The sequence below is a fragment of the Euphorbia lathyris genome, chromosome 9 (genome assembly GCF_963576675.1).
Source record: "Euphorbia lathyris chromosome 9, ddEupLath1.1, whole genome shotgun sequence".
Lineage (NCBI taxonomy): Eukaryota > Viridiplantae > Streptophyta > Magnoliopsida > Malpighiales > Euphorbiaceae > Euphorbia > Euphorbia lathyris.
Genome location: NC_088918.1, coordinates 49,218,678 through 49,230,452, shown reverse-complemented (window position 1 = coordinate 49,230,452; position 11,775 = coordinate 49,218,678). Strand labels below are relative to the sequence as shown.

Genomic DNA, 11,775 nt, shown 5'->3' with positions numbered 1-11,775 from the left:
AGGAAAGCAGTTTTGCATATAACAAACGCTACTGTTAGGTAGAAAAACAGGGAAAGTTGCTTTTAGTGTATAGGAAAGCAATGTCAAACGCACCCTTAATGAGCGACTGAATTAATTTAGAATATATTTGATGTGGTTGAATCCTGTAAATTCACTTGTAAACCTGCAATTGGATAGAAACAAAGTCAAAGGGAGGCCAGAGTCCGGCTAACCCGCTCTGATGCTTAATCAAATTTGTGGAAAGACTTAGCAATGATCACAATAGTCAATCAAAGTAGTAATATAAAGTTAATGAATAAATGTAGTGTACCTTGAAGAGTGTCTTACCCTATTTATACTTTCATCGAGCTATGAGAGACAATTATAAGCTTTAGAGCGGGACGTGCTATATGTCGCCTGTTGATAGGAGAGCGTGTGCCTGTATATCAGGGATCAGTATCCCTCAAGCTCACTTGGTCCGCAATTTACAAGATTGGGTGTGATTAATGTAATGGGTGGATCCTTGACGAAGTCTATGGAGACTTTCCTACCTAAGACCCTAAGATTGGGTCATATTCTTGGCCTAGGCCAAATCACCGAATGGAAAATGCATGCATATCCATGAATTTGTATAATCATGACAGAAAAAGGTATGAAGTCACTTGCCAGATCATGAATTCCAAGTTTCCTACAAATGAATCCAAAAGCTCCGTTGAAGATGGGTCTCTCAATACAATTCAATCTAATTATAGTTTCTTAAACATATAAAATTTCGTACAGAAGTAACTTACCTACTCCACAATTAACTGATGGGAAACACAAAATACAATTCAAGAAAACTCAAAATCACACTTCTAATGATTAAGCCTTGTAGAGAACAGTTCTATATATACATGATTTTGCTTCGAATTAAGATCAAAAAACCATTCAAGATTGAGAAAAAAAATGTCCCTACTCTCTCCTGCTCCGCTTCCTGCTTTTTTCATCTCTATCACCTCTTCCCCTTTGCTTCCTGCGTTTTTCATCCTCGTCAGAACTTGATGAATCTGACTCTTCTGATTCAGAACCATCAGATTCTGAGCCTGATGAACTAGAACTTCCTGATTCTTCATCTGATTCCGAAATAGGTTTTTGCTGTTGCATGATAAGCCGCGGCATATTCTTCAAGTACTCTCGCAAATTTTCAGTTATACCACCAAGCCCAATGGATGTGAAGAAATTAATTGAGAAACGTGTGTTCTTCGGATTGTCTCTAGGGAAAATTGACTCGAATGAGTCTTCCATACCAGGATCCGTGAGGCGCTCATTCAAAGTACGGATCCCAAGATGCTCTGACAATTCCTGTACCAAAGATACAAAGTACAATTTTAGTAAAACTAATCATATTCAGCAGAAACGTTGAATAGAATCAAGTACACTATCGCTGGCCTTTGTTTCCTTCCACAACATAAATAATTGCATTACATACTTGCATTTTCTCAATAATTTGATTATAAGATTTAAAAAAAAAAATACACAGATCACAGGTTCTCATTTTCAGGATAAAACAATTACCTCATCTAATTTAGATGTGCATATTGGTTTGCAACATGCAAACAAATATAAGAATGCACCGCTTTACATAAAATCTATGTTTGCCTACAATTTAGCAATAAAGCAGAAAAGAGTTCAAGCATCAAAGAAAAACATCATTATCATGCTTCTTGTTAATAAGATGGTATTAACATTGTATCATTATCTTGGCTCTTATTTCAATTATTTAACTCTGGAAGAGTTTCATGCAATTTTGCTGGTAAAATTCAAATACGTGCTTCTTTTGCAATTGACCCCTACAATATAAGAATATTAAGCAAATAGTTCAGTATACCACTCGACCAAAGTTACATGATACATAAACAGTACAAGAAAGTTCCTTCACCATGTCTATACTGCTTCTTAGTAGCTGTTGAAAAAAAATATACTGTTCTTGGCTTCTTCCTAATCTTCTCTTAACATGCACTAACATTTTTGGTCCAGATATATTTAGCTAGACACATATTTTCCTATGCCATTTTTTAACTACTCATAAGTTTAGACAGCTTGAGTTCCACTTCTTCTCTTAACTAGTGCTAACACTTTTGGTCCAGAGCGTATCTAGGTAGGATGCATTTTCCTATGCCATTTTTTAACTATTCAAAAGTTTAGACAGCTTAAGTTCCACTATTTCACCTATCCATTTTGTCTTGCACACTCGACCTTTCCTATTAGAACTAGGACAGACAAGTCGCTAAATGTCAAGAAAAAAAGAACTATGCATTTGATATCACACATAGCCTCAATTACCTGAAAAAGAATCTTGATAAATATACGTGAAGAAGAAGTGGTATCCTCCTCAGTTAAACGTATATAGGCTAACACATGCCAAGGCAGAGCATCTGTACCAAGTAAGTGGGCAAAAAACTTGGCCACATTGCGCAACTTATTTGTTTCCAACCGATGAATCATAGAATATTGCTGAACAAAGCACTTCTCAAAGTTCTCCTGATAAACTTTGTTAATCATGCAAAATCTCTGCCCCAAAAGACCATAGTATCGGAGGTAAGTTCTCTCTTGACTGCAGCATTCCAAGAGCATGATACAAAGTTCCATCTACAAACCCAATTGAAAAACAAAATGATAAGTTCCCGAGTAAAAAAAAGAAATGAAATTCATACTTGAAAGCTAAATAATATGTCTGAACCTAGGCATCAAGAAAACAATATGCTTTAATTTAAGCAAGAGATAATTCAATTATGCGATAAAATGAAAAGGAAATAAAAAAAATTCGAAGTTCTAAAATGTGGACAGTGGCATCAAATCTACAATTGACAAAGGTAATTAATTTCCTATTGAGGACCATCTACTAAATTTGTAACCCATCAATGTTTTTTATTTTTTAGCTCCAGAAACCTACGCAGGGAATGATTTTAACCCTTGTCATCACAAGAAAAGGATTACACGATATGGTAGGAAAAGTTATATTCATGCAGAAATACAGCTGGTGTCACATACAAATGCGGAGTTAAAACTTGAAGGACCACTTATGAGATTATCCAGGTTTCTTTAGAAGTTCGGTTATTCTGTTATTCCTTTTGTATTGTTATTATTTAAATTCTCTAAAACGCTTCTAGAAGCTGTGTAGCTAGAATTAGCTAGTTGGTTAATTCTTGGATTCTAGTGAAGTTGTTAGCCAGCTGTAGAATAGCACAACTGGCCTGTAACCATTTTTGTCCTTACTCTATATAGAGAAGGCAGTCACAATTGTTGTCATCGTTTGGAATATTAATGAAATCTTTCTCTCTTCTAAAATTCTTCTCCTCCCTTTCTTCTTCTCGTTCTTCCCTCATTTGAATTCTCTAAGAATCTGATGCCAGAACTAAGGTTCTAACATTGGTATCAGATATCTTGTTCCTTGGCCACTACCACTGTATGGTCAATAAGAAAACTCGGAGTAGCAGTAAAAGCAAAAGGAGGCCATGGAAAATCTGGAGCAATAGATCAAGAGCATGAATGCTCACTTCCTGGGGAAAACCGAGTCTAATGTAACTCAGATCAGATGATGCAAGCCCAAATGATGGATATGCATGATGCACAACAACAAACAGTGGACTCTCTTTGCCATGAACAAGACCAAGCTCGCAAGGAGCAACTCAATACCCAAAACACTCCCAGTCTCCCACAGAACTCAACATATCCTTAGTTGCCATTGCTATGTTGGTTCAACCAACCAGTGAGAGATTCATACCTCAGAGTCCTTCCTCCCCTTTTCTCAATAGAGATAAAGGCATCCTTTCAACCCCTCACCATTCCTAACCTGCCACATTTTGATGGATATGATGTTGGAACTTGGGTAAGCAAATGCCAAAAATATTTAAAACTTTTCGAAGTTGAACCAGAGAAAAGAGGGATCTAGCAGGGCTCTATTTGCAAGGCAAGGCAGACATTGAATTAGTGTTCCAATTACTCACCAATCATCCACTATATGCTAAAGGATCCAAATGTGATTTTGGAGTTCCACAAGTGGCCTATTTAGGGCATATTGTCTCTCTAGAAGGTGTTGCAACACATCCAGCAAAAATCTCAGCAATGCAGCAATGAACAACTCCCACTTCCCTGAAAGGCTTGAGAGGATTCCTAGGGCTTACTGACTATTACAGAAGGTTTATCAAGGGCTATGGCACCTTGGGTAAATCCAAGCTTCGATTGGTCCTCGGAAGCTTAGACAGCTTTCATACTCCTCAAGGAAATCATGACTCATGCTTACCCCTACCTGATTTCACCCAGCCATTCGTTTTGGAATGTGATGCAAGTGGCACTGGCATAGGAGCAGTCTTGATGCAGCAAGGAAGACCTATGTGTTACCTCTCAAAAGAACTCATTCCTAGAAAACAAAGGCTCTCAGTTTATGAAAGGGAACTATTGGCTATTCTGCAAGCATGCACTACTTGGAGACACTATTTGGAGAACTCTTTTTTTTTATAATAAAAAACGGACCATGAGAGCATTAAACACCTCTTGGAGAAGAAGTTGCACACCTATCTCCAGCATAAGGGCATTTCAAAGTTACTTGGGCTAGACTACACCATTCAGTATAAAAAGGGGTCTGACAACAAGGTAGATGATGCCCTTTCTAGGCAACAGGAAGGCATAGAGGGATCCAACCTTAGCTTGTTGGCTTTATCTATCAATGTGCCAACTTGGCTGACAGATATTCAAGAATCCTATGAGGTAGATGATCTTGCTGCAACTTTGATCTAGTAGTTGTCTATCCAACCAGGATCCCATCCCACTTTTACCTATACCAATGGTATCCTCAGGTACAATTCTCACCTTTATATCGGTTCCAGCACAAATCTTAGGGTCAAACTCCTAAGGAAATGTCACAACTCTCCTTTGGGGGGTCATTCTGGAATTAAGGGTACAATCACTAGATTACAGCAACATTTTATTGGCCTGGGTTATCCAAATCAGTGACTGCATGGGTGACTAATTATGATGTCTGTCTAATATGCAAGACTGACCATTCAGCTTATCCAGGCCTCCAACCCCTTCCCATTCCTGATGGGGCATGGCAAGAAATAGCCATGGATTTCATTAAGAAATTACCAAAATCTCATGGTTATGATACCATTTTGGTGGTGGTGGACCGTTTTCTAAGGGATGCCACTTCATTAGCATATCTCACCCATTCAGTGCTGAAAATCTCACCCATTCAGTGATGCAACCATAGCTTGAGTCTTCCTAGATAATATCTCCAAATTGCATGGGATGCCTAGAACCATTGTCTCCAATAGAGACAGGATATTTACAAGGGTTTTCTGGAAAGAGTTGTTGAAACTCTTAGGCACTCGCCTCCATTTCAACACTGCTTACCACCCTCAAACAGATGGCTAGTCTCAAAGGCTCAACCAGTGTTTACAAACCTATCTATGAAGCATGTGTTTCCTAAAGCCTAAAACATAGTCTAAATGGCTCAGCTTGGCAGAGTACTGGTACAACTCTACTTATCACAGCACTATTAAGATGTCTCCCTTTCAAGCATCCTACGATGTAGTTCCCACACTGCCTATACTTCCTCCAAGCTCATCAAATGTGGCTGCAGTTGAAGACTTACTACAGGAGAGGGCCAAACTGAATTCCCATTCAAAGGAATGTGTATCATCTGCCCAAAATAGAATCGAGCAATCGTACTGGGAGTTTGAGGTGGGAGACTGGGTTTTCTTAAAAATTCAACCCTACAAACAGGTCATTGTGGCAGTTCGCAATTCACTTAAGTTCTCTGCTCGTTACTATGGCCCCTTCCAGATCAAGGAAAGAATAGGCAAGGTAGCTTATATATTAAAGCTCCCTCCCACTAGCAGAGTCCATGAACGATCCAACCCTGCTGCTGGCCCTTTAACCACCTTACTACCTACTGTCGAGGATGAATTTGTCATTCAACCAGCTAAGGTCATCAATGCTCGCAATGCCATAGTGGAAGGAACAGCAATCCCTCAACTTTTGATACATTAGAAGGGTAGGTATGCCTCCTATACATAGTTGTTAAATCGAGATTCGACTCTATAAATGCTACATGGGAAGATCAAGCTACTACTGTCACATACAAATGCAGAATTAAAACTCAAGGACCAATTATGATATTATCCAGGTTTCTTAAAGAGTTCGGTTATTCTGTTATACAGAGAAGACAATTGTTGTCATCATCTGGAATATTAATTAGATCTCTATTCTAAAATTATTCTTCTCCCTGTCTTCTCTTTCTTTTCTCATTAAAATTCTCTAAGAATCTGACGCATATCTGAGGTTTTTGGTGCATTTATCGTAAAATGTATTCTTGTATTGTATCAGGCAGATATATTTTATTTCTACACTTGTTATATTTATAAGACTTAATACATCATTTGCCCCCTGAACTTGTTCAAAAAGCTTGATTGGCCTCCTGAACTTTCAAAGTGTTCTGATAGCCCCCTCAACTTGCATAAAATGTTCAGTTAGCCCCCTGAACTTGCACAAAATATAATCAACCGATCACTTGGTTGCAAAAAAGTAAGTTAAATATGGAAGATGTATTGCACGTATCTTAGAATGTTATTACATAATTCAAAAATAGATTAGAAAGAAAGTTATGACTTGCTCAACTATAAAACTTGTCAACTCTAATATTAGAACCGCAAACCCCGATCTTGGTCGTTTTACTTTTTTTTAAGATACGTGCAATACATCTTCCGCATTTAACTTACTTTTTTTTTTGCAACCGAGTGATCAATTGATTACATTTTGTGCAAGTTCAGGGGGCTAACTGAACATTTTATGCAAGTTGAGGGGGCTATTGGGACACTTTGAAAGTTCAAGGGCCAATCAAGCTTTTTGGACAAGTTCAAGGGGAAATAATGTATTAAGCATATTTATAATATACATACTCGTTAATGCATATCATACATATGCATTCATGAATAACCAATTATTTTAATTACAAGAGGGTTAATATATTAATTAAATCATGCACAAATGTTATAAAAAAAAAGTCAAACTCCAATGGTTGTTATGTTATTTTATTTAAAATAATCAAATAATACTCGCAGAAATAAAACACCCCAATCAACAAAGTTAAACATTCTAAAATTGGAGATTAAATAGATTTTTAAGATTATTAATTGGTATTATAAGTACAAAATGTTTATAATTTATAATTTTAACAGAAGACTATTTGTACAAAATTAGAATTTACAATAGATTAATAGAATTAGAAATACAAAATATAATCAAGGCTAAGATAATAATAATAATAATAATAATAATAATAATAATAAGGGCAAATCATTTATTACTGTTTAGTCCTCGTAGTTTAATAAAACATTATTTAGTCCTTAACTTTTGTTCTATTCACCTTATAGAGGGACTAAACTGTTTAATAATTATAGACAGTGTGTTAGATAAAAATGTAGGGACTAATAAATTATTTACCCAAATAATAATAATAATAATGATGATGAACTAATAGATTTAATATCAATTACATGGTCAAATTTAATTTATAAATCAAACAATCTAGCTGTTATAACTAAATACTACTTGTAAGTTTGTACATACTATAGGAGCATAGGCTCAATCTTTGAGAACTAGTAAGCTGGTCCTAGGAGTTTCTTGGCCACTTGACAATTACCCAAAAAGAATCACGGGACATGCATATATTGAGTATCAGAAGGAACAAGCATTAGGTTACATCACTCAAGCACTAGTATATTTGTGGATCTATATGGACGCAGAAATGCAAAAGAGCTTCAAACAGAATTGCCTTTCATAGTGCTAAAAGCATATTGACCAAATAAATTGATATTTAGTTAACGTATCAACTTGGAAACAAACATATTTTATGCTTTCTGTATTTGTCAATGATAGAATTACTGTTCACAATTTGGCAACCCCACAGTGACCTTAACTTAGTTCATGATTCATATAACTTGTTAAACTATATCCATCTTAACGGAATAGAAAAAAATGCAAAATACCAAACATTGCACCCATTGAGTGGCACAAATAAAATTGCTAAATTATCAAAGCAGCATCTGCCAGCTGCAGAGTAACCTGAACTTTTAGTTCCTTCACATATATTGAAGTTCCAATGAATATGACTCAACATCAAGATACTGGTAAATCATATGCCTGTCATATTCATAAATAATCACTATTGCACATGCCAGTAAAGAAAAGCAGAATATCTATTGCTTACCTCCTGTCCCGGCTCGAGTTTAATTTTGAGTAGCTTATGCCCAGCCTCTTCAAAGTCTACACTGGACATGATGGTTAAATAAATTGTTCTCCGGAGATTGATGAGATTTGTTTCAGTTTCGTCTTTTATTTTCATCTGTTCTTCTTCTTCTTCCTCATCATCCTCATCATCATCATCATCATCATCCACATCAGCAGAACCTCCATCAGAACCTTCTTCGTCCTCAGACTCCTCACCCAAAATGCTTTTCCTCAATTCTTCATATTTTTTCTCATTCTCCAGGAAATTATCATCTGGTTTGAAGATATCTGAACAAGTAGAACAATTACAATTAGTAACCATGTACACCAACAGAAAACTGATCAAGATACTAAGGTCTGAGGCATACCAAGGGTTATCTCAGGATCAATGTCCTCTTGAAGCGATATCTCGTGTGTTAATTGATCCTCCTGCTCAACAAGGTCCAATTCCGGACGAACAGCTGGGTACCCCTGCAGATGCATATATTTAGTAAAGCAGCTTAGGCTACTGTATACCAAATATGCAAGATCATAGAAATCAAATCCAAAGAGCAGAGGACTGCACCTGAAATTTGACTTTTCTGACAGCAAATAGGCCCTCAATTAAAAATTGAACCCTCTTATCAATTTCTCCTTCATGGAGAATGCCACGGAATCGCTCAAAAGCACCTAAAGAATTCAAAAGACATACTAGGATAAAGACCCAAATCAAACTGTATTTTCTCTAATACAATATGGAGTGAGGACTACATCCAGTACAAGAATTTTGAATGCAATGAATAGAAAATGACGTAATGAAACCATTGAATACTTAACCTTATTTTTCTAGAAAGAAAACTTGAACTTAATGCATATGCATGCACTCTTAACTTTTACAATTAATAAGCAAAAAATAAAAAATAAAACGAGAAAAATAAAACAATCACATAATTCCCCACCAGTACCGGATGATATAGCCAATGGTCAACATATAAGGCTTAATTATAGTACTGCTAATAAAAATTAAAGCAATAAATAACAAGTAATAAATCTCTTCATCCAACATAGAACATCTGACTCAAAACTTGTACCACTTAGATAATTATATTCACAGAATCATTATACACAACTTTACATGATAGAGCCTCAACATAAGCATAGAATAAAATAATAAAATCAATTTTTTTTTCTTCCCATGATTAATGATAAGCCACTATCAAACACCATAATTTTGAATAACTAAGCAAACTAAACAGCAAAAAAAATTGGCATGGCAAATGTAGCAAATATATACTATCATCAATAGAAAAAAAAAATTCAGCATCGTAACAATCAAAAAGAATTTCTGACCGATACACTATAAGTAGAATTGCATACCATCAAGCCCTTTGGGTGACACATCCTGTAGTAACGACCCACTCTCCGTGACAAAACCCACAGCTACTTCAACGCTATCATCAGTGGGATTCTCCAGCAAAACAGCAAGCAGTTCTAAGGCGATGATTTCATGAGCCACTTGCTGGTTAACTAAATGAGCTATAAATTTGACAGCAGCTAGCAATTGAGGCTGTGAAAATAATGAATAAACATGTTATCAGAACAAGAAAAATTAATTAATCAATACCAGGAGCACATTCCAAACATGAGAAAGTAGGCTAGAAACAAACCTTGTCATTTCGTTTATAAGCTCTCTTCAGCTGCAACACTATCCTTCGTAATAATAGCTCACCCACCTCAGGGAATTTGGTGTTCACCACAGAGACTAAGGCAGAAAACACATCAGTAAAAGTTGGAGATGCCATTTGTGACTTCATACAAGATCTACAGAAAAGACCCCTTCCTCTAATCAAGTTTTCAGCAAACAATTCAGGGATGATATTCTTTATGTTGGTGGCATTAACTTTGTTCACAAGACCATTGATACTCTTGCGAAGAGCATCCCAAGTTAACCTCTGATACTCTACACTGCTTTTATCCTGAACATCTTTCATCATCCGGGCCAATTTGAAAGGTGGGATGTAAACTCCCCCACTCTTACCCAAATTCGCTCCAATATTTGGATTTCCTCCATCCAGTACTGTTCTTCCAGATTTAGTTTCTTCAAATGCCTTTCCACCACCCACACCTTTTCGATTATCTTCTTCCCTTCCATTCTTTTCCTTGTATCTTGCATAATCATCATCTCTGTTTCTATGCCGCCTGTGCTTTTCATCATCAACTCTTCCCCTTCCCCGTTCTGATTTCCTATCATCGATCTCATCTGAGTTCCTCCTATGCGAGCGTTGTTCTCTGTCTCTGTCTATACTTCTATCTTCAGTTTCTCTCCTACTTCTGTGCCCATTGGTTCTCTCTCTTTCCCGTCTGTCTCTCCTCGCTCGGCCGTCATCATCCCCATCCGAACTTGGATTATTCTCCTTAATCCTGTCACCGTTCCTATCTCTCTGTCGCCCACCCCTCTCTTTTTCCACTAACTCCCCTTCTTCATCAGAACTTTCTCTCGATCCCTTCTTATCTCTATCCCTGGCTTCATGCTGGGTAGTTCTCACACTATCTCTATCCTTGTCATCACTACGATTTCTCACCATGTAGACAGGAAGAAAACAGAAGTTGAAATTAGAAATTTAAGGCCCTAACGACGAAGGGAGAAGGAAAAATTGAAGTTTGAGCTGACAATCAAAATAAAAAAGATGAGCTGAACGCAGAACCCTAAAACTTGGCAACGCTGCTCTATCGCTCCCGTGTGCTCGTAGTACCGGGGGGAGGGCGGTGTTTGGTTATATTTTATGCCTAATCTATTTTGGGTCAAATACATAATATCATAATTATTACAACTACGTGTATCACCAAACTTAATTCTTAATATGTCATTATTTTCTATATATTATGATTTTACATTATAGTTTAAAAATTAGAGATTAAAATTCATAAATCATAAACCTAGAAAATATATTCTAAATTTCTAATTTATAAATTTTAATCCTTAAAATATATTAAAAGTACTGATTTTACTAGTTTGACATAATCCAAAATTATGACTTCATATATTTGTAAATAGTTGTTAAAAGATGAATTTCTGTGTAATTTGCCCATCTATTTTAATTAGAGATAAGTAAACCTGGGCATAGGGCGGGCTGGGCCGGGTTCGGGCTGGTCCGGACCGGACCTGTCGAGCTTTTAATAAAACCTGACGAGTCCAGGCTCAGCCCAATTCGTAAAAAATTTAGTCAGGTTCGGGTTCGGGCTGGGCTCGGACCTAAAATATAAATCCCAAGCCCGCTGTATATTAAAAAAAATAAAATACAATTAAATTTATATTAATATGTAATTAAAAAAAATCAGTGACTACCCTTCCTGTTTCTCCTAGTTTCATCTCTCATCTTCTCTTAGAAGATAGGATTGGGGTTAGCTTCCCTAGGCTAATTCCTGGGTAGTTTGTTGTTATTCATTTTTCATTTCCTTTTCTACCAAAAAAAAAAAAAAAATCAGTACTTTATCCTTTTTTTTTGTTTTAATTATCAAAGTTGTTATTTCTAAAACCCTAATTTTTTC

At 36.4% G+C, this 11,775-nt stretch overlaps 1 protein-coding gene across 1 annotated transcript; it reads right to left on the bottom strand.

Moving 5' to 3' along the window:
• Positions 1-687: 687 nt before the first annotated feature.
• LOC136205597 (uncharacterized) lies at positions 688-10,995 on the bottom strand. The gene is made up of 7 exons (XM_065996258.1): positions 9,894-10,995; positions 9,604-9,793; positions 8,813-8,916; positions 8,616-8,718; positions 8,228-8,535; positions 2,302-2,607; positions 688-1,320 (listed from the first exon to the last, which is right to left on the bottom strand). Exons 1-7 carry the CDS (start codon positions 10,809-10,811, stop codon positions 931-933), a joined length of 2,319 nt encoding a protein of 772 aa, XP_065852330.1. The 5' UTR covers positions 10,812-10,995; the 3' UTR covers positions 688-930.
• Positions 10,996-11,775: the final 780 nt, after the last annotated feature.

Excerpts from the sequence above, each read along its gene's own strand:
- LOC136205597 (XM_065996258.1), bottom strand. The coding sequence starts at position 10,811 with ATGGTGAGAAATCGTAGTGATGACAAGGATAGAGATAGTGTGAGAACT. Across the intron at positions 8,719-8,812 it reads TCAGAAAAGTCAAATTTCAG|GGGTACCCAGCTGTTCGTCC; the intron begins GTGCAGTCCTCT and ends ATGCATCTGCAG. Across the intron at positions 8,536-8,615 it reads TGATCCTGAGATAACCCTTG|ATATCTTCAAACCAGATGAT; the intron begins GTATGCCTCAGA and ends CTACTTGTTCAG.